The following is a 24,891-nucleotide window of genomic DNA, read 5'->3' as shown; positions in this document are numbered from 1 at the left end:
CCCCCACTTCACGAATCCACATGAAATTTTCAGAGAAGGAGCGGAGCAGAGCTGGGCAAAATTTGGGAAAATTACACGCAAATTCCTCAAACCGGCGCCAAAGTTATTCCCAATAGAATGTTGCGGATTTCCCATGGTAGCTAGGTCCTAACTATATATACCTACTCGCTATCGCCATTAGGTTTTATTTATATATATATATATATATATATATATATATATATATATATATATATATATATAGATATATACATATATATATATATATATATATATATATATATATATATATATATATATATATATATATATATATATATATATATATATATATATCGAACTGCACTCGTTCAGCGAAAACCAGCAAGCCCCAATGTCCCGGGGGACCGTCGATCCGGACAAACGAAAGCTGACCCAGTCTTCAGGTGAAGAAAATATTTTTATTTAATCTTGATGCATCGCCACCAGCATATATATATATATATATCCATACTGATATAATAAAGAGAGAGCCCACACCTTTGAGGCGGGTAATCTCAGGAACCATAGCACCAATCACAACACCCAATACAGCGTTGGAAAGGGCAGTTGCAGCAGAAGGACATAGGCTATGCAGATGCCTACCATATACATTTAAAAGGTAAAAGAACCGTGCCAGCAAAGTAGTCCCTTGTGGGATGTCTGCGTTGTGCTGTGGGCGTGTGCCGGGGGCGTGACGAACGCTGGGGGCGTGTGGTACGTTCCGCCCTTCATGCCATGTCTCATATTGTGTGCTAATCCCACTGTGCTCCCTATATATACCCCTGCTATGGTAGCTAGGTCCTAACTATAACTATAGGTAATAAATAAATATATATATATAAATATATATATATATACATATATATATATATACAGGTCCACAAAACGTAGCAAAACTACGTAAATGCACTCTCCTTGGAAGATCAGGAATCAAGAAATCCTTAGCAGAGTGCGCTTTTCCAAAAGTTCATGTTTATTTAGAGTGCAGCATCGTGACAATTCATGGAATCAAACCCAACGCGTTTCAGCGAGGAAACTCGCCTTGATCACGGGTAGTTTACAAATCCAATGAACAACATTTAAATAAAGTTTCACCTGGTAAGTGCAACATAAACAAAGGACTCAAAGCTTGTAAATGTGGTGGCCATCTTTGAATGGAGTACACCCATTAGTCACACAATTCAAAGAAATAAATATCTGATTCAAAGGCACCAAGTACACAAATGTTATGGCCTAAATGAGCCCATATTGTCACATATGTGTCATTATACAGAAAAATAGAAACATATCTGCACTTTTCTTAATTCAGTCAACATTATAACTGTAAATAAACCCGTTCTTATAATTCAAATCCACATTATAAGTAAAATTGAAGCAAAGTGTTATGAAATCTCGTCTTTACAACAGATTGAAGCAAGCAATAACAAATATTTTGAAATGTTAACAAACTGGCGGACAAATGGTATCATCGAATGGGATGAGTACTCATTTTTGTTAAACAGACATCCGAAAGTGGCAGTTTTATATTTACTGCCTAAGCTACACAAAGACCCAAAAAATCCCCCTGGCAGGCCAATAGTATCTTCGATTGGCTCCCTATTGGAGAACACGTCAAGATACATTGACTACTTTCTGAGACCTTTTGTTGAGAATGTACCTTCGTACTTAAAAGATAGTAGGGATTTTATTAATAAAATCACCAACTTTGATTGGCAGGAAGGCTATCTTCTCATCTCATTAGACGTATGCAGTTTGTATACGTCTATTAGACATGAAGATGGTATTGGAGCATGTTGGAAATTCTTGTGCACCAGGTCTATTTCTTATCTGAATCATTCTGAGATGATAATCCAAATGATCAGATTTTGTCTGGTACACAACTTTTTCGTCTTCAACGATGTCTATTTCAGACAACGACAGGGGACGGCGATGGGAACTTGTTTTGCTCCCAGTTTTGCTAATCTCTTTATGGCGGACTGGGAGCAGCAAGTAGAGAGGACTCATCCAATGTACCGTGGCCATGTGAAAATGTGGCTACGTTACATTGATGATCTTTTCATCATTTGGGATGGTACACAGAGTGAAGCTGAAACGTTTGTAGCGGACCTGAATGGAAATGATCTTAATGTCAGACTAGAGGGTCACATGGACACCCAGAAAATGGTTTTTCTGGATCTACAGATAAAAGTTCTGAATGGTAAACTTAAGACCTCCTTATACCGGAAGGAAACTGCTGGTAACACGTTGTTACACGCAGACAGTGGCCACCCCAAAACCTTGATTAAGAGCATTCCATTTGGAGAATTCCTCCGGGCTCGAAGGAATTGTAGCACGGATGAGGACTTCATGATTGAAAGCATGAATATGAGAAAGCGCTTTGTTGAAAGGGGATATCAATCCTCAATCATAGATGCTGCTTTCAAGAAGGCCAGTGTAATCAGCCACCAATCCCTGCTCACGTCCAATACATGTCCTGAAACTACTAAAACAACAGAAGTAGTTAGGCATATTTCCACCTACCATTCCAAGTCATGGCAAGTATTTAAGACCTTCAAACGCCATTGGAATGTATTGAGAACTGAACCTACTCTGATTGAAGTCCTAGGTGAGAATCCCAGCATGACATACAGGAAAGCACATTCCCTGAAGGATAAATTGAGCAAAAATGAGGTAAGCATGATCACAAATAAACCCAGTGATATTAAGGGCTTCTTTACTTGCATGAAATGTAAGGCCTGCAGGTACAGTCAAAACATCAAAAAAGTCTTTTTTCCTGTAGAAGCGGTTGAGAAACCGATTAACAAACACCTAACATGCCTATCTGAATACTGTGTGTATGTTCTGACATGCCCATGTGCTAGAAAATATGTAGGGAGCACAATGTTCCCTGCAAAGAAACGTGTTCTTGAACACATGAGATCCATTGAGAACAAGGATCAAACTTCGCCCATCGCACGTCATTTCGAGGAACAACACAAGAGCAACAGAAATCTGCTCAAGTTCTTCGTTATTGACAAGCTCCCTGCCATGAAGAGAGGTGGAGACAAGATCCGCAGATTAAGGCAAATGGAGAACAGGTATATCATTGAGCTCGACACCCTGATGCCTAGAGGTTTAAATTCGGAGGAGGAAATGAAATGGCATCTAGGAGACTGTTGAGAAATGTTATCTGGTTCTGATTACCTACCTCTATGCCTTAGGTATGACTATTAATGCATTTGTGTTTTAGCCCTTAGTTTTGTTAGTGCCTTCTGCTGTTTTTAATCATTTTGTATAATTGTAATTTTGTTTCATCACCGTCACTCACTTAGTTTAAAACTCTTAGCTTAAACTATTAGTCTCTGCGATTGCATGATATAGATTCTGACTTGCACCTTCTCCTTTCCTTTGTGTCTCTTTTATAGGTACTGACTGGGTATGATGCACAGTGAGAGACATCCATCTAAGCCGCTTTTTGACTTGGATTGACACGAATGACTGCCTTAAACGTATTAACTCACTTGGGATTCCATATGTAGTATGCAAGGCACTGTATATATTGGGCACCTTTCTGCTAAGTCAACTGTGAAATTGGACAGCGTAACTATTCACTGAAGCCACTGATAGTCAAACAGAGACCGAGTATGCATGTTGGTCGACTTGTAATACCGATTAGGGTAAATGCATAACCTCACTGGGGGTTTACACGTGATCGATAATTTTACAATTACAAATTGCTTCAATTTTACTTATAATGTGGATTTGAATTATAAGAACGGGTTTATTTACAGTTATAATGTTGACTGAATTAAGAAAAGTGCAGATATGTTTCTATTTTTCTGTATAATGACACATATGTGACAATATGGGCTCATTTAGGCCATAACATTTGTGTACTTGGTGCCTTTGAATCAGATATTTATTTCTTTGAATTGTGTGACTAATGGGTGTACTCCATTCAAAGATGGCCACCACATTTACAAGCTTTGAGTCCTTTGTTTATGTTGCACTTACCAGGTGAAACTTTATTTAAATGTTGTTCATTGGATTTGTAAACTACCCGTGATCAAGGCGAGTTTCCTCGCTGAAACGCGTTGGGTTTGATTCCATGAATTGTCACGATGCTGCACTCTAAATAAACATGAACTTTTGGAAAAGCGCACTCTGCTAAGGATTTCTTGATTCCTGATCTTCCAAGGAGAGTGCATTTACGTAGTTTTGCTACGTTTTGTGGACCTGTATACAACAAAGGGGGACCTTTGCCCCTTTATGCACCGCTGTCACGGTGTCCCGGCGTTACAAAGGATGTGGATTTGATATATATATATATATATATATATATATATAATATATATATATATATATATATATATATATATATATATATATATATATATATATATATCTTCACACGCTGGTTCCTGCTTTCCCAGCCCTTCGAGCGCTCGATGTGGGTGCACTAGAGGACCCAACTTCACCAAATAGACTCTTTTTTTATGAAAAACTACAATAACCACAATGCCTAGAGTAAAACAGGATGTGAGGTAACATCCATGTCATTGGTTACTTTAAAAGAAGTAAAAAAATGTAAACAAGTGATCGTGAGCAAGGTGCCGGGAGCACTGAAACGCGTAGATCTTTGTTTGTTTCCAAGCTGTTAAATATTGAATAAAACAATTGTGGAAGGCAGCGAGTGTGCGCCCAATTCTTTCGCCAAAACGGAGGAGTGTGCTATATATATATATATATATATATATATATATATATATATATATATATATATATATATATATATATATATATGTGACTGGAAGACGATACTACCCCGTAAGTATTCTCCCTACACGCTGCAGGTTCTACGATTTGGGTATGAATGTATAAAAATAAATTATGTTTAGATAACTGGATCCACAAGCGAACCAAGCACGGGTTTTATTTACCAAGACTAAATTGCATAATTCCCAAAGTGTTTGTTTACGTTTAGAAATTTGAAATGTGGGGAGACTAAGTATGACATGAAGTTTTTTCAGGCTGGACGCATGCGTTGCAAAGCAGTTAAAATTGCAAGTTTTATAGACCACGATTCGCATTTGTCTTTTGTTGACACCACGTTAAGTGGGTAGATATTCACAGACCAGTGATTTTAACAAGCACTAGGAGTACCTCAGCGACCCGGAAGTGTGACTCCCTACACCGGATCTTCTAAAACCGCGCGACCTGAGAGCTGATGCGGGGAAAGTAATTATTATGCATCACCTCGTCTCAACCCGCACGTCTATTCGCGCGCTCATTAAGAGCTACGAGGCTCATTAAGTACGTCGGTTGGATACGTTATCACCCACTCAGGTACAGATTGGCGTTCAGGTTCACAGGGCCCAGTCTACAGTGAAGGATGACAGACTTTGCCCCGCATACTTTTATTTGAGCTATTTAACACAAACGGGCGCCAACCAGCACTTTGATTAAATACATCACCGATTAAACACACAATCCTATCAAGCCAGCTTTAATAATAATAAATAATAGCTTGTTTTAATGCAGCGCTGTTTGCCACACGTCTGCTGTTTGTAAGCGCTGTAAATGTAAAATTTAAAGAGGAAAACCTTTCACTAGCCACACCACCGTGCTGGCAATCTAGAGTCGGGGGGATTACTGTGGACTGGTCGTAGTGGGCACCCGGCGTATCCCCGGTGGGCCGCTAGGGCGGGGGGCGGTTTTAGACCCCTGGTGGTTTGTTTTGGTTACCGAGGGTCGGCAATATCGGCCCCCTATAACAAAATCGTCTGAAACCGACCCTCACAAACTGCTTGCTGCACCCCCCCAACCCCACCCCAGAAGGAGCCAGCGGAGCAGTTTGCCAGGGCAGGTTTTGGTTCCCAGTCTGGCCCTGCGCGGGAGTTGAACCAAGGGTCAGTCCTTGGACCCCCCCAGTGTTTCTTGATTCCAACTGCTTTTCATGTATCTTATTTCTTCTTGTGGACTGGCTTGTCACTTTAACGCCAATGACTCATAGATCTTTGTCTCCCTTCCCTCCTATAACCGACCTTAAATGGCGCTATCTCTTTCCTTCCCCTAACCAGTTACACAATCTCCATAAAATCACATCCTGTCAGTTCTGTTTTCTCATGCAACTAGAGAACTTCTCCACCTCTTTGTTTTTGCATTCAGATACTGCTCATCTCTCTGTATTTGACAAGTTGCGTATCCAGGGCCAGTTTTAGCGCTGGTGGCGCCCAGTGCGACAATCTTTTTTGGCACCCCCATCACATACTCCTGGGATTCACTCCCGTCCACTCAGCCAAAGTGCCCCTCATCTCTCGATAGCCCCTCTCTCTCACATACATTTCCATTGTTTTAAAGCGCTGTAAAGGATGGCTTTACTAATCCCCTCAGCTATGCAGAGCTGTTCTTTGCAAATGACACATTAACCCTCTCCTCTGCTTTATGGTGAGTGAAAACTGCCACTAGACAAAACTCTGATCTCTCTCTCTAGTAGGAAAATTAATCACAAGAGTTATCTTGACATTTTTATTGCTGCCTGAAAGCTGTAAGCACTGCATTTTCTTTTCCTCTACCTTTGTCAGTATTTCAAAAGCTATGTACCTCCTTCACACACTTTAACTAGGCATGGGCGGATTTTGCGGATTGGCAATCCGCGAATTTGCGGATTTGCGGATTGCGAAAATCCGCAAAATCCACGAATTCTCGCGGATTTTTTTTTGTGTGTTCGCACGGGTTTCTGCGAGTTCGCAAGGGTTTTGTACAATTTCACAAATTGCGAAATTGTACAAAACCCTCGCGAACTTGCAGAAACCCGTGCGAACACAATGTGCCCAGCCTACTAAATAGAAGTTCAAGAGAGATAAAAGTGTACAAGATACAAGCTACCACGATTAAAACATAACAAAAAAAGGGGCCTAGTCCAATTATAAAATAAAACAACCTAGTCAGATAGGACCAAACTTTAAAAGAGCTCGGCGTGCACACCACATGGAAAATAAGAAACGTGAAACTGAATACGCAATGGGCATGCAAGTGTCATATGTATGATGTAACTATTTTACAATGGCGCCAGCAAGCTGCCAGCGCCGTTGTAAAATAGTTACAAAGTTAGCTTGCACAGGAAGCACTTAGATAAAATAAAGCAGCACCTGCTTCGTTTTATCTAGTGGTTCCTGTGCAAGCTAACTTTGTAACTACTTTACAACGGCGCTGGCAGCTTGCTGGCGCCATTGTAAAATAGTTACATGAGTGGGGGTTCAACTTTTGAACCCGTTACGTCCGCGGATTTTTTTTTTGCGGATTTTGCAGGAAATCCGCAAAATTCGCGGATTGCGGATTTCCCAAAAATCCGCAAAATCCGCGGGCGTAACGGATTTCCTGCTCATGCCTAACTTTAACATAGAATCAGAATTAAACTTGTGCTGCATTGTCTTACTCTTGATTTACCAAGCCATACATTGTGGCCCTGCGTGGCTAGATAAATCACATTATAGGGTTTTAATTGCACATTACGTGGTGCAAATGCGACACAACTCTTGATAAATAGTGTCCTCGGTTTTTACCTGACAGGACTGCTCCGTTTATAGCCTTGCATGCAGTGATACATACATTAGATAGTCTAATTCAATGGGTACTGGCAAACCTTTTCTCAGAGGCCAAAAGGTGTGGTCTGTGATGTAACTGAGGGTTGCATTGATACCACCCGGGTGCGGTCGGGCCGGTGGGGTGGGGGCGGGGACATTAGCTGTAAGGTGGGTGTAGGGAAAACAAAGCCTATAGACCTAGTTGCTGAATTGCACAATATGAAACCAGCAAAACTGTGATTTATCCCAGCTTACCCATTTTACCAAATTGTGTGATCCTAGGCAATAGTTTTACTTCACTTTAGCTACTTTTTCTTCATTGTCACATATATAAGGACCTCAAAATACATGACTTCAGGATGCCCGCTGTACAAAACCTTCTCTTGTGTTTGATGTAATAAACTATAATGTTTTACTTGAATAATAGGAACCCAGGTCACACACAGAGTGAACATAAAAATGAACTTGCCTCTTTAGTTCATTATTGGCATTGTTGCCAGGGTGGGGGGAAGAATTCATGTTTGAAAATGTTCACTTTTTATAATAATACTTTCAATGTCCTGATATTATCTGATGTACTAAATTGAAAAGGTTCTGTGTGTTAATGAAATACATTTTTGAATCTTCAACAGACTTCATCATATTTGTATACTTTTGCTGCAAGATGGCTATAAAAATGAAGGTGCTCCTAAAGTTAAGTGGTGCAGGCTCAATAATGACTTCATTTCGTTAACGCCAATTAACTTTAAAATAAATGCTTGCAATTTTATTTAACATTGTTCTTATTATTACCTCTCTAGTAAACACTGAACACCAGGGCCTGCATGTAAAGGTCAGCAGGGCCGCATGCGACCCCGGGCCGTACTTTGAGTATCAATGGTCTAATAATCTATTAAATAAGAATGTGATGTTTTTAAACGTGGGCAGCAGACGCGTTTCACTTGAGTACATTAAACAGTCCAATATACTAAAGTGAAATAATTCCGCAGCACTAGATAAAGAAATTACATTTTTAACATTTGGAAGATTTCACCTGATGTTTTTGGAGGCCTCCTGTTGATGCCTGGGCAGAGCAGAGGAAGTGTTTGCCCTATCTAGGCACTGCGGTATGTAAAGGCTATAGCCAGCATATTTGAGTGCCGAGTTCCAGGGCATGGTGGGTGGCACTGCCGAGCTGCTCCTCATTAAGTGCAGAGCTGGCACATAGCTGCCAAGCTTCCCAGTTCCATGAGCGACTAGTTAGGCCAGTCTTGCTTTTCGTTAGAACCCAGGAACTTGTATTCCTGCTTTTATGCAGGGTTAAATCAGACCAGCAGTCCCAGAATTAAAGAAAAGTGTGTGACTACGCTAACTATTCACGCATGGACCTAGGAAACTAGCAGGCAGAAAGTAGCATGGTCAGTCACAAAGAACTAACGTTGGCAAACTGGCATCTGCACAGTTAGTCTGCACTGTGAAGATGTGAGCCGGTTTGAGTGCAGCATGGGTGACACTCATTCCAGGAAGTGATATCAACACTGAGTGTTGCCTACAGGGCACAATCAAATGCCTGGGCTTGGCTGGGATGTGACATCAGGCAGCCAGGCAGATGCAACAGACAGGCCAGCAGGACTGGGCTCACAAGAGGATTGGTGGAATAAGTGCCAGTCTCCAAATACACGGCCCACTGGCACCTGCTAGCTCAGATTAGCTACTGGATGTACATTAAGATGCATACTCAACCACGGTTGTGACACATTCTCAGCCCCAGCGGTGGAGATCTACTTCATCTACTTGTAATATGCATTTCGAAGATGACTAGCCAAAGGCTGTGTGGTCGGTGCTGTCAGCCCTGTGGCTGGTGCCACAGACAAAAGGACTCTGCCACATAGCCACAGCGTCTGCTAAAGTGGAGGAGGGCTACTATATCAATCTCATGCGATCAAAAGACTGATTTTTTTTTAGCAGGTATTTTAATCTTTCTATTTGCTCCTCGGTTACTCTCCCGGAGATCTTTTTTGACTACCTAGGATAGTATGGAGTGATTTACAAAAACTATCAAATGAAATAAAGAAAGAAATATCACACGTCTTCCACCAATACCAACTTGGGCTGCTCACAGCCTTAGATCGAAAAAGTCCAGGATTATTGCCCATAATGTATTCACTTAGACTGAGTATGTTGCCACTGAATGAGATGAAAACAGAGATTATGTTAGCAGCATCAGCAACACCCTGGCCTTCAATTTTTGACTGGCCAGCCATCCTGGTGCGTGGGCCTTGCGATTGTGGTGCAGTAAAAAGCTTGGTTTTTACAACTGTTCCCAATATTTCACAACAAAGTTGTTCAAGGCTTGCAATTACCACCACCTACTGTCAAAAGAATTGACTCGCCACCTGCACAGTTAGTGAAGACCTGCTGTGATTAGGGCAAACATTCAACCACAGCAGATTCTGTTAACTCTTGCGCTGTTGCGGGAGCTTCTTTTTACACTCAACCCAAGATGGTCATATCAAAAACTGTCTTGTACTTTTGCATTGGTTACAGTGGGTGAAACGTATTAACTTTAAGGTATTGAACATATTTCACACAGCAGACTAAGGCTTATGGCCTGCTTATCTTCAGAAGTTGCTAACTGGACACCCTCCATCACTCTGCCTGTTGTCATTGGATGTGCGCATGTCAAAGGCCTCGGGAGTGGTTCAAGCAAGCACTTGCAGCCTCCCTGGAGGCCACTCCAGCTTTTGAGGCCCAGAACCTCAATTCTAGCTTTTCCAAACTCCAAAATTCAATGAAGTGTCTAAAGCTGAGGTCCCTTGTGAAGTGGAAAGGCAAGTAGATCATTAGACATCACTTTGGTGGCCCTCCCATCAAAGTAAGAAGAGAATCAACTCAAGTTGAGGTGGCTACTAAACGAATGATGTATTTTTGGGGGTTGTGGGAAAGGACCAGCATGTATCTGCACTCAGGGATCTTTCCTCTGATTCACCAACATTATAGTGGAAATCCAACAACTGCCTTTTCTTGCTACTCAGTAAGAAACAGACATATTGATAGCCATACAATTCACACCTTCTCTACATTATCGAAAATCTGCTAGTTTCTCGCTCTAGAACCCCTTGCACTGTGGTTTTCAGACTTAAGCACCCACAAGGGTGTCCTGTGAGCGTGGATCTAGGCGAAAGAGGAATGAAGGTTCCTCAGTACGTAAGATCTCTCCCTACAAAACAGTCTGCCCCAGGTGCTTGGCAAAATATGCTTTCTTTTAAAAGGGAAAACAGGAGAATGCTAACATATTTGAAATATTAAACAGATCAACATAGGAAAATAAAACATACATTTTCCTAAATGTTTCTTGAACAATATTTACAGCCTTCACCCAAAGTCTCTTAGGTACTATGGCACCCCAATGAAAGAATATATATTTAATTGCATTTAAATGATTTATTTTAAGTAAAAATGCTGCACACTCCATATTTTAGGTTTTTATTTCAAGATTTACCCTTTTCCTCCTCATTCTGACCTAACTTGAAACGTTGGCACGCTGCCTGTTTATTATGATAAATTGGAAGCGCTCCTGAAAATCAATTTTCGTTTAAGGTTCTTACAGTAAATGCCCTGAAGCCCCAAAATGATGTTTTAACTTGCCCGAAATAGTTAACATTTTTCACGACGACTGTGAGAAAACATCGTGTTGCTTTAGGCAGGGTAATGACCTAATTATTTTTTTCGAGGTGGAGAGAAAGCTCAGCATGAAAAGATATGAAAATCAGCATTTTTGCAACCAGGACTCCCCTTAGGAAATCCCTGCACCACTGGTGTAAATAGTGGTGGGGATAGGATGGGGCGGGGGGGGGGGGTAATAACGTGGTGATATGAACTAAAAACCTAACACAAAACCCAACGCAAATCAAACACGCCACAAAGAACGACAACCTAAACAATAAAAAAACAACACAAAAAAACTGTGAAATCCTTTCTTTTGATACCACCTCTCCCTTCTATGCTATATATAAAATGCATGTAACACGCTGACTCATGCACAGTGTTGCAGACAGGCATTTGTTATTCCTTCTAGCTCAGTGCTGCCAATCAATTGATTAATAACTGATGTCACACGGATTATCTCTCCAGTGTACCTCAGTACTGGCCAAGTTTAGGTGGGTGGCGTAATATTTGGAACAGTAGGTTTACTACACGCCTTGGACTAGAGAATCAGCCTCATGCTGGTCTCCCAAAATGTGAAGACCCCCCATCTGAGAAGAAAATGTGGACCCCCACATCAGCGCCCAGATCCCAACGGGTAAAAAAGCACAGGTTGTGGAGCTCAGCTTCTGCTTTCAAGTGACCAGGGCATAAGCGGATAAGGCAGCTCAGCCAGTCTATACACTAACTGTATAGATCTATATGCAGCTTGAGTATCAAAGGTTCCTGCCTTGGTAAGGCCAGATTTGGCTTTTATCCTTTAAGCTAACCGTAGAGCTCATTTTAACTGAACAAATTGGTATTTAAAATAAGTGACAAAAAAAAATCTGGATTTCATGGTGCAGACCATACCAAAAAGACAGCTGGGGCACAAGTTTATTCCACTGCTGGCTTTGAGACTCACCTCCCAGTGCATACTGGTAGCTTATGTACCGCTGCTCGCATTGGCAGGTGGCCTACCTAGCCCCATATGATTTACGCGGGAATCCACAAAATCAATGTTGGAGTGCATTCTTTGCCTCAGAGTTTCACCCGCCACACCCACCTTGGCAGGAGCACGGACCTATTTTGTAAGTAAGTGAGAGTCCTCATAGAGCACTTACGAAACTAGAGAACAAAGGAGCACTGAGCAGGGACGCGTGCCCTAGGACACGATTCAGGATCACTTACAGAGAAGTAGGTACTGGCACCTTTGCAAGAGCAGTGAAAAGGAGTCTGTGCAGCTACCACTGGGAAAAAAGCCAGATGTGTGGATTGACCTGGTGCCAACTGCCTTACATCTGCCTGGCTCACCCATGAAAGCGCACAGGCCCATCAGAGCATGGGTGCTTATGGATGCCACAAGTACCTATAGAGCTGTCCGGGGCCCTTTCCTTGCCCAGTCAATAAATCCTTCCAGCGCGGCCTTGGGTCACAAGAGCAGGGTGCTTCAAACCTTAGCAGGCTTCTATTTCCGGCTAAGGGCTATTCCTGACCATACGAGACATGTCTGCGTGCATGGCAGGCCAAAATGCAACTTCTACCAGAGTCTCTTGGTATTTGCACTATGCAGGCAGAGATGTCATCTGGCTTCTGAAGGAGTGGGTCTATGTTTCTCCGGCCGAGCCCCCATCACCTCCTCGTAAACTAATTTGGCCAGTGCCCACATGCCAGGAGTGAGAATAAGTTCTCGCAATCATATAAAATGTTAAATATTGCAAGCATGGTAAAACGTGGAAGAGGGGATTGATGGCATTTGATTTGAGACATTTGGCCAAAAAATGGTATTCAACTGTGTTTTTTCAATGTATCATAATAATTGTATGCAGTGTGAACAAATACAAGCATGCCCTACATTTAAAGTGAGAGGCAGGAAAGGGGGAGGGTGGTGGCACTTGCAACATGGGGCATCTTGAAGGGACACCCCAAAACTAGCTCTGTGTTGCTTTTTTCTGACAATAAATTGAGCATTTGAATTAAAGATATATTTTGTAAGCAAGAGGGCAAAACCCGAAAAGGGACTTAAGCGGGAAGGAGGGAGGAAAATTGTCCATAACCATTTTCAAAAACCCCCAAAAATATCATGGTTAATGTTACATTTTATTTTCACATATAAGCTATTTAACTTTTAAAATATTGTAATAATATTATTTTTTTTCCTTTCAAAAGCACGTCTTATCAGGTATCTATATTAAGGATTTTTCTAGACACTCGTCACATGGCTGGGACAGCTTCAGATGCTCAGGCTACTCTAGACATGATTGTGGGCCATTGGATGTGTGGCGCGAGGTTTGTCAGTCCTCCTACCACCCTCCTGTCTCCACCTCCCCCTTAGTTTGAAGACAACTGCAACAGAAAATTAGGGGCCTGCCCTAAAAGTCGATGTCTCAGAAAGACTAGTAGGAATTAGCAAGGCCAGTCACATGTTGACCCATGCTTGTGAAAGGTTGATAGGATGGGGTACAGCTAGACCCAGTCTAAGATTTTATGGCAAGATGGAGGGCTAGCATTCTGCATTCACTTTCTTTTAGTACCTCCTCTTCAGCAGGAGAATTGTGTGTTGACCTAAAAGCTAAGGAGCAACCTTCATTTTGAGACAACTAAATATATATAAATAAATAAACAAACAAATGAATCCTATATTTATGGATGGACTGGGAAAGAAACCTAATATAAGGAGAATCAGGAGCATTGATCAGAAAACATCAGGGTGCTCACTTTATATAACGCAGTGCCGCGAGGGGGCAGAACACGATGATGTCGAGTCCATCGGATTGCTGCTTGTTATTTTTTTGTCTGATTGCTAGTTCATCTCAAGGCCTGGAGGGCTGAAGGGGCTAATTTGCTGGTGTTTGCATTATTGACCGGTTTGTTAAGGTGTTTCTTGACTGCCTGCCTGCTCGCCCAGGCCTCCCTGTTCACGCCCTCCCATCAGCAGTGATTTTAGCAGCTGTGATTTTGCAAGATCTGTAATAAGAAAGATCTTAAATGCTTTCATTAACTCTTTTTGAGAACAGATGTGTTTAGATTTCAATACTTTTTAATTACAGTTATCTCATAGCTCTCAAATTTTCATTGTCTGTGCCCTAGTAGCTCATCCAGTCGCGGCTCATTCTTTGCATTCTCAGAATTGCAGTCTTGGTGTTTGAATGGAATCCAGAAAACTTCAAATCCCAGAATGCAAAGACTAAATAGACAAGAAGTACTACTTACACATGGTATCGGGAAACTTGACAGATATATTATCTAAAAAATATGCTTGTAATTAAAAGAGTATTTTCCCCAACCCAACGCATAAATGAGATGTGCTTTATTACGCGTTAGAATGCATTTTGACTAGTGCTCTGTTTCTTTGCTACTGAGCTGCAAAGACTAGTTTTGAAATCTGCTAGGAATATCATCATATTCTATATTAGGTATGGTGCCAAGCCAACACCGGTAGTAGGCTTTCATTTGCCACACCGGTGTACTCTGGGACTTGTAGTCTTAGTGTTTATTTACGTGGACTCATTGAACCCTTTCAGATGAAACAATGATTTGTTGAAGGAAAATTAAGGAAAAGTGGTGCCCTTTTGACATCAAATCAGGCAATGCTTGTGAGCCCAGTACCTCCTCCTCCAGGAAGGTGTATTCTTGGGTAAAGATGTTCTGTCTACCATTGTAAAATATTTTCTTTTTGAAAGGTTGTCCGCCAGGTGTATGCTGAGCCATGCGTTTTAAAAGAAAGTCTCTGAATGAGTAACATGGATTGAGTAGCCATGTACCTTTCTTTCCTGGTGACTAGCAGTATCACATATGATTGTAGTAAAGCAAGTAGAGACAGGTATATATATATATATATATATATATATATATATATATATATATATATATATATATATATATATATATATATATATATATATATATATATATATATATATATATATATATATATATATTAAATAAGAATAAAAAAATGTATTTGGCAGCCAGCCAGAGACATTCCACCCCTGTTCACTGACACAAGCACTGCACACTTACCTTGTAAAAAAAAAGTTATAAGCGGCAAAGTGACGTATTAAGCAGTGGTGTATGAGGTTTGACAATACCTTGGGTGTCATATTGCACTGCACAACTTGCAGACGTTATAAAAACATAAGTGACATCTAGGGCCACATGAATTATGCGGTTATGCAGTTGCAGTGTTTTCTTCATAATTATGGATTTGACAAACTTTCCACATAATCCATCATCTTCTGCATAATTTCCAGATTTCAACAAAAAAAAATATTATAGCTCATAAGGATCAAACATTACAAAAAATGCCACCAGATCTATTGCCAGCAGTGGCAGGCCTTATGTCACACTTTCAGCTGCCGATTGCTATATTTAGGTGTTAAACTGATATTAATTAGGAGAAATCATTGTCCGTGCAGTATGAATATGTGTAAAAATTAGAAAATAGTGAAGTAACACTGCTTCAAAATGTGTTGTGTTAAGTGGCCATAATTTACATGTTCCTGCTGCATAATTTAGCAAACCCTGCCGCACAATTTGGCCTTCTCTTACCGCATAATTCCAGTGGCCCTGGGAACACCCAGCATCTAACACACCATTCTCTATAGAGAAGTCTCTGTCTTCAGACAGACCCATGAAAGACGCTATATAAACAAGTACATAAGTAGATTATGCGCCAAAAGTGCAAACGGGACTCGATAAAGGTGGTTGTGTGCCATATAAAAACTGCAAACCATAACAAGCATTGAAGACTACGTTGGCCTTGCTCTGAACTACCCTGAGCTGCAGATCACACAGTATGTCAGCAGCAAGTGCTTAATCATTCAACCGGTTTTGTGTCTAGCAATAGCTGATGCGCATTTCACTCAAGACCACAAGTCATGCAACCTAAGTTGGTCCTCATAGCCCTGGCTGATCAGACACCAGTGACCAGCACGCCCTCTCCACCTTTTGCCTTCAGGACTGTGTTCTTTTAAGGCTTTGTCATCGTTCTGGGACACACATGACAGCAGGCGGGCTGGCACACTTCTCCCATAAAGGACGGACCTGGCTGTCATCAAAGGATTCCATAACACATGATCCTGCGTGGGCCTGATGTATCGCTCTGTGACCATGGTGAAATGTGGTGGCACATATGGGCATGTATGCACCCCCACCCCTGAGCGGTCTGAAGCTACGCTTTGGGGTAGTAGCACTTTACAAAAACTACAAATAAAATAAAATAGTACAATAAGCAAGTTCCAGGGAGTTACAGTGGCAGCTCAAAGCATTCTGGTAGTTATAGCCTTGGTTCGCTGGAGTAACAAACATGAACATCTCAATTTGTGGAAAGCAAACCCAGTACTGGGAGGGGCGGTCCTTGGTGGCAGCGCACATCTGGTAACCCTAACAACGAACCATCTCTCTTAACAACCCATGCTGAGCCAAGGTTTACTTCTTTAGAGGAACTGCAGTCCCTCCACCTGGCTCTGTGCCCACAGTCGTGTAACCAGGGCAATCATGTCTACCCAATCCATTAGCATAAATGTGGTTACATCACACGGTTTAAAGGCAGACTCCGCCTCGTCAGATTTCAAACCAACAAGTGCCAAGTAGATATTTGCAGACTTTGCTCTACCCACTGAGTTATCTTCATGAGCACTGTACTGCACTGTAATTAATGACTGCCGGGCTCTCGTTTTCTGGCCAGGACCCTAACGCGGTCAGAGAAGTAGTTACTTACAGAATTAGATACACAGAAACGCGGGACGCACGTGCAGTAATCCGATCGCTGGTTTCCCGCCAACGGGACGCTGTGCCAGCCTCAATGCCCGGCCGCTATCTGCCGGAGTCACGCCACAACCCCACCCCAGCCCTGCCACCTGCTGACTGGTCTCAGCGGATACTCTTACCGCCTGAGAGTCCAGTGACACGGACAGGCCGGCAGCGTGACAGCCGCTTACCCGCCAAGCGCAGAGGGAAATAGTGCTTTTCGGTTAGTTTCTAGGCGTTTCCAATTTTGATTGCAAGGGAACCGCCTTAGAAGGCGCTGAATATGTTTATCCGCACTCTCAAGAATGAATATCAATTTAGGAAGAGTTGAGTCGGTTGTAAGTCGCTCAACTAGCTCAGTGAGTTAAAGCACGTAATGCCCTGAATCTAGGCAGGGGTGACCCAGCCTGTCATCCTTCCGCGGTGGCTATTATCCAGAACCTTTCCTGATTTGACCCACGGCTGCACCTGGTATTTACAGTTCTGAGAAGCGACACGGTGACAGCGGCAAGCTCTAGCAAAACGTGCCATGTTTTCAGGACATTCGCGGCAAAAACACCGATTTATCTAGTGTGGGAGTTTGTGTCGCGTGCAGGGAGCCCTTGTCCTAGCTCGCTTGATCACATCAGTTTCCGGCTTGGCTCTAATTCTGCCTCCACCTTGTTTATGTCCAATATCACAATCATAAACGGTCTCCTCCACTGTGAGTGCAACGCAACGTGTACATTTTGTTTCCGACCCCTTCCGAGTGTACCCTTTGAAACTGCCTCACATAGTCCACACGGACCTCAATCCGAGGGGTTTCACCCCAAAACACAAACGCAGGCAGAAAGGTTGTCAAATGCTTGGCAGCAGGAAGCACATGTGCTGCGCGGCAGAGGTTTTAAATCAGTTGTACACTTGTAAAGTGACGCGAACACGGGGTGAAGGTATCAGGTAACAGTGCAGCAGGTGCAGCGGCGCCAGATTTAAAGGCTATACCTCACCCCGATTATAGCTAACTAACTGGGGCCAGGTGGGGGTAAGGTCGAATATTTTCAATGCTCGAATTAGGTCTCACAGTAACGTTGTTTTATCTGTTTTATCAAGCCCGAACTTTGCCCAAGGTGGTTAGAGCGCTTTATATGTGCACCAGATTACATTGCACGAAGTAACATAACATTTATCTGTATTTTGCACGGGGAGATTAAGTGAGTTGGCCAGAATCACTACATAAAGCCGACGCCGGTTTCGGTTTGAACCTGGTTCCGCAGTTTCAAAGTCGGCGGCTCTGGCCGCTGTCCACATCTCTTCCCCCTCCTGATTGCCACTGGCAAGAAACCGCAGGGTTTATTTACAAGCCCCTTGCGCCTCCGGATTAAAAGTGACGCATCGGCGGCGCAAGAGGCTTGTACGTAAAAACCTGCGTGCTTTTAGAACTATATTTAATCTTGGAAGTGTGCTACAGACCGGTACAGTTGAGGCGGTGCGAGTCCCATTTCAGATGCACCCCCTGCCCACTGCACCATAGCTGCGTCACTGCCCGTGTTTTTCACGCCAGTGCAGCCTGGTTCTATCCTTACGGAAAGCGGGGTACGCTGGGAAGGAACGAGAACCCTTTCCGACGTCCCTAATATCCTGCAGTATTTATGGGCTGCCACTCACCCTAAGCATGCTCAGCACCACATTCACAATGGCCTTCGTTGTGTACAAGGGGTAATTGGAGTGCAAGTCTGAAAACTATTTACAAAGACGTTGTTAACAACACAATAAAATGGCCGCCCCCAGGAGCTGATGGGAGGGGAAGGGGGTATTTGGACACTCATTACACAAATGAGTGACCAAGGACAGTGACTTTTGGACTTAGCCCCGAGGGGCAGTGAACTCCAGGTGACCCCATCGCTGTGCATGGTCTCGTGTCCTGTTAACCTTGTTTCTACAGGAACGTGGTGCTAATTCTATTTACACGCCTAATAATATATGCGAACTTGTTCACAGTATCCGCGAACCCTGCTGCGATTCACTAACACCTGCAACTAGCACATGCGTCTGACCAAAAAGTTTATTGTGTGTTGAAAGGTTAACATACACAAGGGTTGCCCCGATCTACCGAATACTCTTCTGCAGGGCACTAACACAGCCTTTCCACAGACAGCCCCGTCATTTTAACCGCAGCTTTTAAAACTGTGTTGCGCTTGGCACAGGAACTTTGGTGTCAGTCATCGAAATTTAGCTTTGGTGCCCTCAAAAATGTAAAATGCACTGCTGTCTTCAAAATCAGACAGATGACCCAAGGCTTTAAAACAGCTTATGGTTTTCATTAGGAAAATCAAACAATTGCCTTCCAGAAACATCTACTAATTTAGTGGATTAAACGATGCTGTGAAGTGATTAAGGATCGACCCGTTTAACACCTGATTTCTGCCCATAAATACATTTGGAACCTTATGTTAAAATAGATTTGTATTGCGCTATCCTTCCCCGCTCTTGTCCAATAAGACTGTCCTTTCAACCCCAGCCCCACCCAATCAGAGCTGTCAGACTGCTGCATTGTACGTTGTATATAGTCAGTTTCCAATATGCCACTGAGCTGAAGCGCGCCCCCTTGTAGGAAATCCACCCAGAAAAACACAATTCACTTCCACCCAGCCGTTGAAGGTGATACTAGTGCAATGCAAGCAGCCACTGGGTGGACTGCCTAAAGCGGCAACGCAGAAAACAAAACAAATACTCGTTTTATAAGTTAGCAGATCACTGAGGTAGATTTTATAGGTATAAAAACAGGAAAACGACAGCAACAAAAAAGCTGCAACTGTTTCGCTGAGTGGCCATTTCAACAACCCCTCTGTAAGAGGGAGTGAAACTCCAATGCACAGATAAACAAAAGGATAAAACACTTTAAAGAACACTGTACATCCTGAAAATTGTGGGCACAGCCCATGTGCAATATATATAGATACTGTATAGTTATCTTACATTAAGTTCACTTGTTGATACTCAGGGTAGAGTATCCAATGTCTATAGGTCCTACAAAGGGGGTTCCTCTGGGTGCACATGGTGATGGTGGGTGCCCTGCTGGGACTCCAATGCACAGCCATTGGGCAGGCCCCCTGCTGCGATTAACAAGGCCTCACTGGCAGTGCCAGTCTCCTCGAAGACCAACTCGCAGGACTTCTCCTTGGCCGGCTGGTAGCCATCCTGCTCTTCGTTACAGCCACTGTTGCCATTGCTCTGGAAGTAGCCGTTGGTGTGTAACTTGGAGGCAGACCGCCGCAAGCACAGAAGCTCCTGGAAAGCGTACCGGAAGTCTGGGCTGCGGCAGTAGATGAAGGGGTTGAAAGCAGAGTTGACATAGCCCACCCAGTTCAGGAAGTTGTAGATGTGGAGTGGGACCAGGTTCTTCCGGATCACATGCAGGATGTTGACGATGAAGAAAGGCAGCCAGCATAGGGTGAATATCCCCATGATGATGCCAAGGGTCTTGAGTGCCTTATGCTCCTTCAGGCAGAACTTGGAGGACCTCCGAGAGCCCGCCTTGCCGTTCTGGTCGTGTTGGTTGTTATTTTGAGCATGGAACCTGCCCTCACACTTGTCAATCTTCCTGAGCTGCTTCTTGGCCTCCTGGAAAACCCTGGAGTACACAAAGACCATCACCACCAGAGGCAGGTAGAAGGAGATGATGGAGGAGGTGATTGCGTAGGCCCGGTTGGTAAAAAAGCCACAGCAGGTTGGCTCCTCATAACAGCGCAAGTGCTCCTTCTCAGTAGTCCTGTACCAGTGCATGTGTACTGGCAAAAAGGAGGTCAGAGCCGCAACCACCCAGACCACGAGTATCACGATCCTTGCCTTGCATTTAGTCAGCAAGCTCTGGTACCTGAAAGGGGAGGTGATGGCAAAGTACCTGTCCACAGCGATGACACACAGGGTCTCGATGCTGGCCGTGACACAGAGGATATCGAGAGACGTCCAGAACTCGCACCAGAAGTTGCCAAACTCCCATATGTCCAGCATGATGTGGATGGCACCAAAGGGCACCACAGCCAGCCCCATGAGCAGGTCAGCGCAAGCCAGTGAAGAGATGAAGTAGTTGGTGACGGTCTGCAATCTCTGGAACCGCGCAATGGCCGTTATGACCAGCACGTTCCCGAAGACAATGAGCATCACAATAATTGACATGATGATGCCAATGCCCACCATCCAGGCGTCGCTGGGCTTGTCCGGGACAGTGGATACATTTCCTGTGGTGCTCACATTGACCAGTGAGCTGGCAAAGGTGGTCGTGCCCATGGGGGACCCCATGTCTGAAGAATGGTTGCAAAGCCAAGAAAAGATCCCCTCCTCCAGAAGTTATGATCTCCAACTCCGCAGCCTTGCATGTAGACAGTTCTTGGGGGCGGAACCCCGGAGTGCAGGTAACTCACTGTACCACAGTCCTTGCAGAGAAGTGCCAGTATGCTCCTTTCGAAAGACAAGAAGCGCAGCTACTCAGAACTTGGTGGTTCAAACCCATTAAAAAAATACAGGTAAATCCAGTGGGTTGGCTCCAGCCCAGATGCTTCTTGTCACAGCCTGGCAACGATATTTTATTTAACTCAAATATCGTTTCAGCACGTATTTCAACTTTTCAAGAGGCTTTTCTTTTTTCGTTCCGTTTCTACTTGTCGTGTTTTGCTCCTCTGCGCCTGTTTTCGTTGCGAAGAATGTGCGCGCTGCACTTGCTGCAGTTGGCTCTCTTGGCGCCGCTGGTGCTGCTCGGCAAACTCAGCTCCCGAATCTGCCCTCCCCGGTGTGCCCGCCCAGGCTTTATAAACCGCTCTCAAACAAGCCCCTGGGTGACGACACGTCACAGGCTGGCCAATGGCAATGCGAGCGCGTGTGTTTGTAAGAGCGGAACACGACGTCGCCTTGCCAGGCTGCCAATCAACGAGCGCGCGACTCGCTAGCGCTTGTAAGCTGCGCGAGCGTGGCTCATGGAGGCCAAAGTTGAGCCGCTGCTGAGCAGTCTGTGGTGGAGGGGGTGAAGTAACAAAAGTTATCCCCTATGGAAAATTTGTGCGACGGAGAGAGCCTTTACATATGCTAATTTCGCACAAAATCATAGGAGCTATTAGCTAAAGATTGTGGGGCAGATTTACAAGGCTCTTGCGCTGCCGGTACGTCACTTTTTCGCACATTAAATGACCCATCGGTGGCGCAAGGGGATTGTAAATCTGCCCCGTATGCGAACTCTTTGCACTTGCTGGCATTGGTTGATAATAGCTTTTTTTTTCTCAACCTATTCTTATATTTTTGCCAACTTCTTCCCTTTGAGTTAAAACATTTTGTTAATAAAGGTATGTATCTGTCAATGCGTCAACTTCAATAAGTTAAAGGCAGACTTTTGCCAGCAAACATACATCATTTGGTAGCCGGGAGCAGGTGTATTCAGTTGAATTTTCAGAACGAAAATAACCTCAGTAAATGTGTTCGCCCGACAGGTGAGACAAAAAAATTCTTCTAAATCATAATTCAGCGAATAAGATTACCTATACCATTTAAACCGTGTAACGGAAGGTACTAGCTTAATTAATGCAGGTAGACGTATATTGTATTTATTTCACTACTGAGCGGGGAGAGACTGCACGATAAGCCTATGCTCAAACCACTTGCAACACCATCGTCACAGAACTCCCCAAATGGCGATTGAGGTAAGAAAATGCCTGCCTTGTCGCTTATTGGCCACTAGATGGCAATGTTTTCTGTTTTTCTCGTTTCCTGCTGGTTTGTCATGTAGTGCTGCAGCTATTTGAAGAATAGTCCAAAACCTGATTATATGAGAGGCCGCTGAATCTTTTACAGGCTTCGTGAGCAGAAGCAAATGCGGGGGCAAATCTGTGTTACTTCCTGGGCATCCCCAAGCAGCTTGTGGAGAGGAGTTCTGCGACATTCCCAGACGACAGACACGTGCCGCAGATATTTATCATTCCAGAGCCCTAGCCTCTAACAGGACGAATGCTTCCTAAACCTTGGTGAAGTGCTTGCGGTTTGGTCGGACTCGGGAATCAAAAGCAGCCCTGTCAAAGATGCTCTAACCCACCCTGCTCCAATCCTGCCATCCTGTATCTTTCTCCAGCTCTCCTCCCGATCGCTCTACTTTTTTTTTGTTTTGCAGATTTATATAGCGCGAACTGGACGAGAAGGTATTGGAGCGCTTTAAGCACCAGTTACACTACACACAAGGACAAAGAGGCGCAATTACAGCCAAATTTCGGGGGAGGGGGGGCTAAGTCTTCCAGCAATAGGCAGAGAGGAGCTGCAGGGGCTCTGAGAAGGGGTGAAAACAGCAGCGGCCAGTGGAGGGAGTTGCGGTGGGCAGGGAGGCGGGGCGGGGGAGGGGCAGGGTGGGGGGTGCTAAAAACCGGCATATGGATAATTGGAGGTAAACAATTTATTTATCAAAACGAATTTCGTAGTGCACGCTGCATCACATTTTGCGATGCAGGGCATGCTACAAATTTTTTTTATTTATTAAATTGTTTACTTACCTCCAATTATCCATATGCCGGTTTTAGCACCCCCCACCCTGCCCCCCCCCCCGCCCCGCCTCTCTGCCCCACCGCAACTGCCTCCACGGGCCTCGGCTGGGTGAAAACACAACAAAGCCTCGTTAATAAGTAAATGGTATTTTAAAGACCTGTGAAGTACTCGGGTGCGGCCACATTAAGACAGGGGAAGCTGTCTCAGCTGGCTAACACACAAGAGGGGGGGGGGGGTGCTAAAGCCCTTTGAGCCCAATGTGTGTTGCGCGCCTGCAAGGAGACATTCATTTTTGGAAGACAAGGGGAGATTAAGTGATTTGCCCAGAATTACAGGATGCTGAGCCAACACAGAAGCTCGAACCTGGTTCCCCGGGCCACATCCTCTCCTCTTCTACATCTTCCACCTCCTCTCTTTCTAGGAGACCCTTGGATGCCTGCTGCAGCACAGTTAACATCGTGGAGCTGGGAAAGTGACAGCGCCAACAGCGGCCCTGGGCTTTTAAAACCAGCCTCTGGTGGCGCTAGTGCACTAGGGGAATGTTGCCCGATGTAATAAAAGCCCTGCTGCCAGTGGTCCCTAGCTTGCATATGTGTAGGGTGACCAGGCATCTCATATTTGCCCGACAGTCCCGGGTTTTTCGCCAGCTGTCCCGGCAGATTTCAGGAAATTAAGCTAATGTCCCAGTTTTTAGAGAGGCTCGGATGAAAACGGTGGGAGGTATCTTTTTATGTTTTGAAAAGCCGGAATTGTTAGCACCTGTTACAAGAAACAAAAAATAATTAACAGACATGCTACTGGCTTTAAAAATTATACATTGGAGTGACGGAAAGCACACTCACACACACCACAGAGATTTTGCTCCTTTGCAGACTGAGAGACTAATTATTCATTTATTTTCTGACTCTATTGGCTTTCCTTTGGCTGACGCATACACTGTGTGCGCTTTTCCTGGGCACCTTTCCCTCATGGGATAGAATCTTTGAGCTGATTAGTTCCAAATCCTTCCCTGAACTCTTCTAGAGCTTTGGTAATTGTTGGAATGCAAGAGATACACTTGATTATTCTGCACTCCTAACTTTAAATGCCTGATATTGATGTAATTACCCTTCTTAATTTACTGATAAAATCAAACCTTAACTAAAAATCCTGTTTCCCTCTGGCCATTATTTGTCTTCAATAATTGATAGTGCATTCCAATTGAGTATTAATGTGGGATGGGAATTCTGATAGAGAGATTGCTGGACAGCAGATTCTAACATTACTAATCTGTATAGATCTAACTAAATTATTAGTTTGGATGATTTTCATTCGACTGTATTTCTGTAGGAGATTTGGTCTAGCAGTGATGATTTTGTATTTGTATAGCGTAGATTTGAGAATTATATATATGAAT

The 24,891-nt window shown here is 43.7% G+C and overlaps 1 protein-coding gene across 1 annotated transcript; it reads right to left on the bottom strand.

Moving 5' to 3' along the window:
• Positions 1 to 19,713: 19,713 nt before the first annotated feature.
• On the bottom strand, positions 19,714 to 21,755 carry ADRB2 (adrenoceptor beta 2). Its single transcript, XM_086931588.1, has one exon. It carries the CDS (start codon positions 21,276 to 21,278, stop codon positions 20,007 to 20,009), a length of 1,272 nt encoding a protein of 423 aa, XP_086787714.1. The 5' UTR covers positions 21,279 to 21,755; the 3' UTR covers positions 19,714 to 20,006.
• Positions 21,756 to 24,891: the final 3,136 nt, after the last annotated feature.

Source organism: Lissotriton vulgaris, chromosome 7, assembly GCF_964263255.1.
Source record: "Lissotriton vulgaris chromosome 7, aLisVul1.2, whole genome shotgun sequence".
Classification (NCBI taxonomy): Eukaryota; Metazoa; Chordata; class Amphibia; order Caudata; family Salamandridae; genus Lissotriton; species Lissotriton vulgaris.
The sequence above is the reverse complement of the archived record's forward strand: the minus strand, read 5'-3'. Positions and strand labels throughout refer to the sequence as shown.

Coding starts and splice junctions, on each gene's coding strand:
- ADRB2 (XM_086931588.1), bottom strand. CDS start 21,278: ATGGGGTCCCCCATGGGCACGACCACCTTTGCCAGCTCACTGGTCAAT.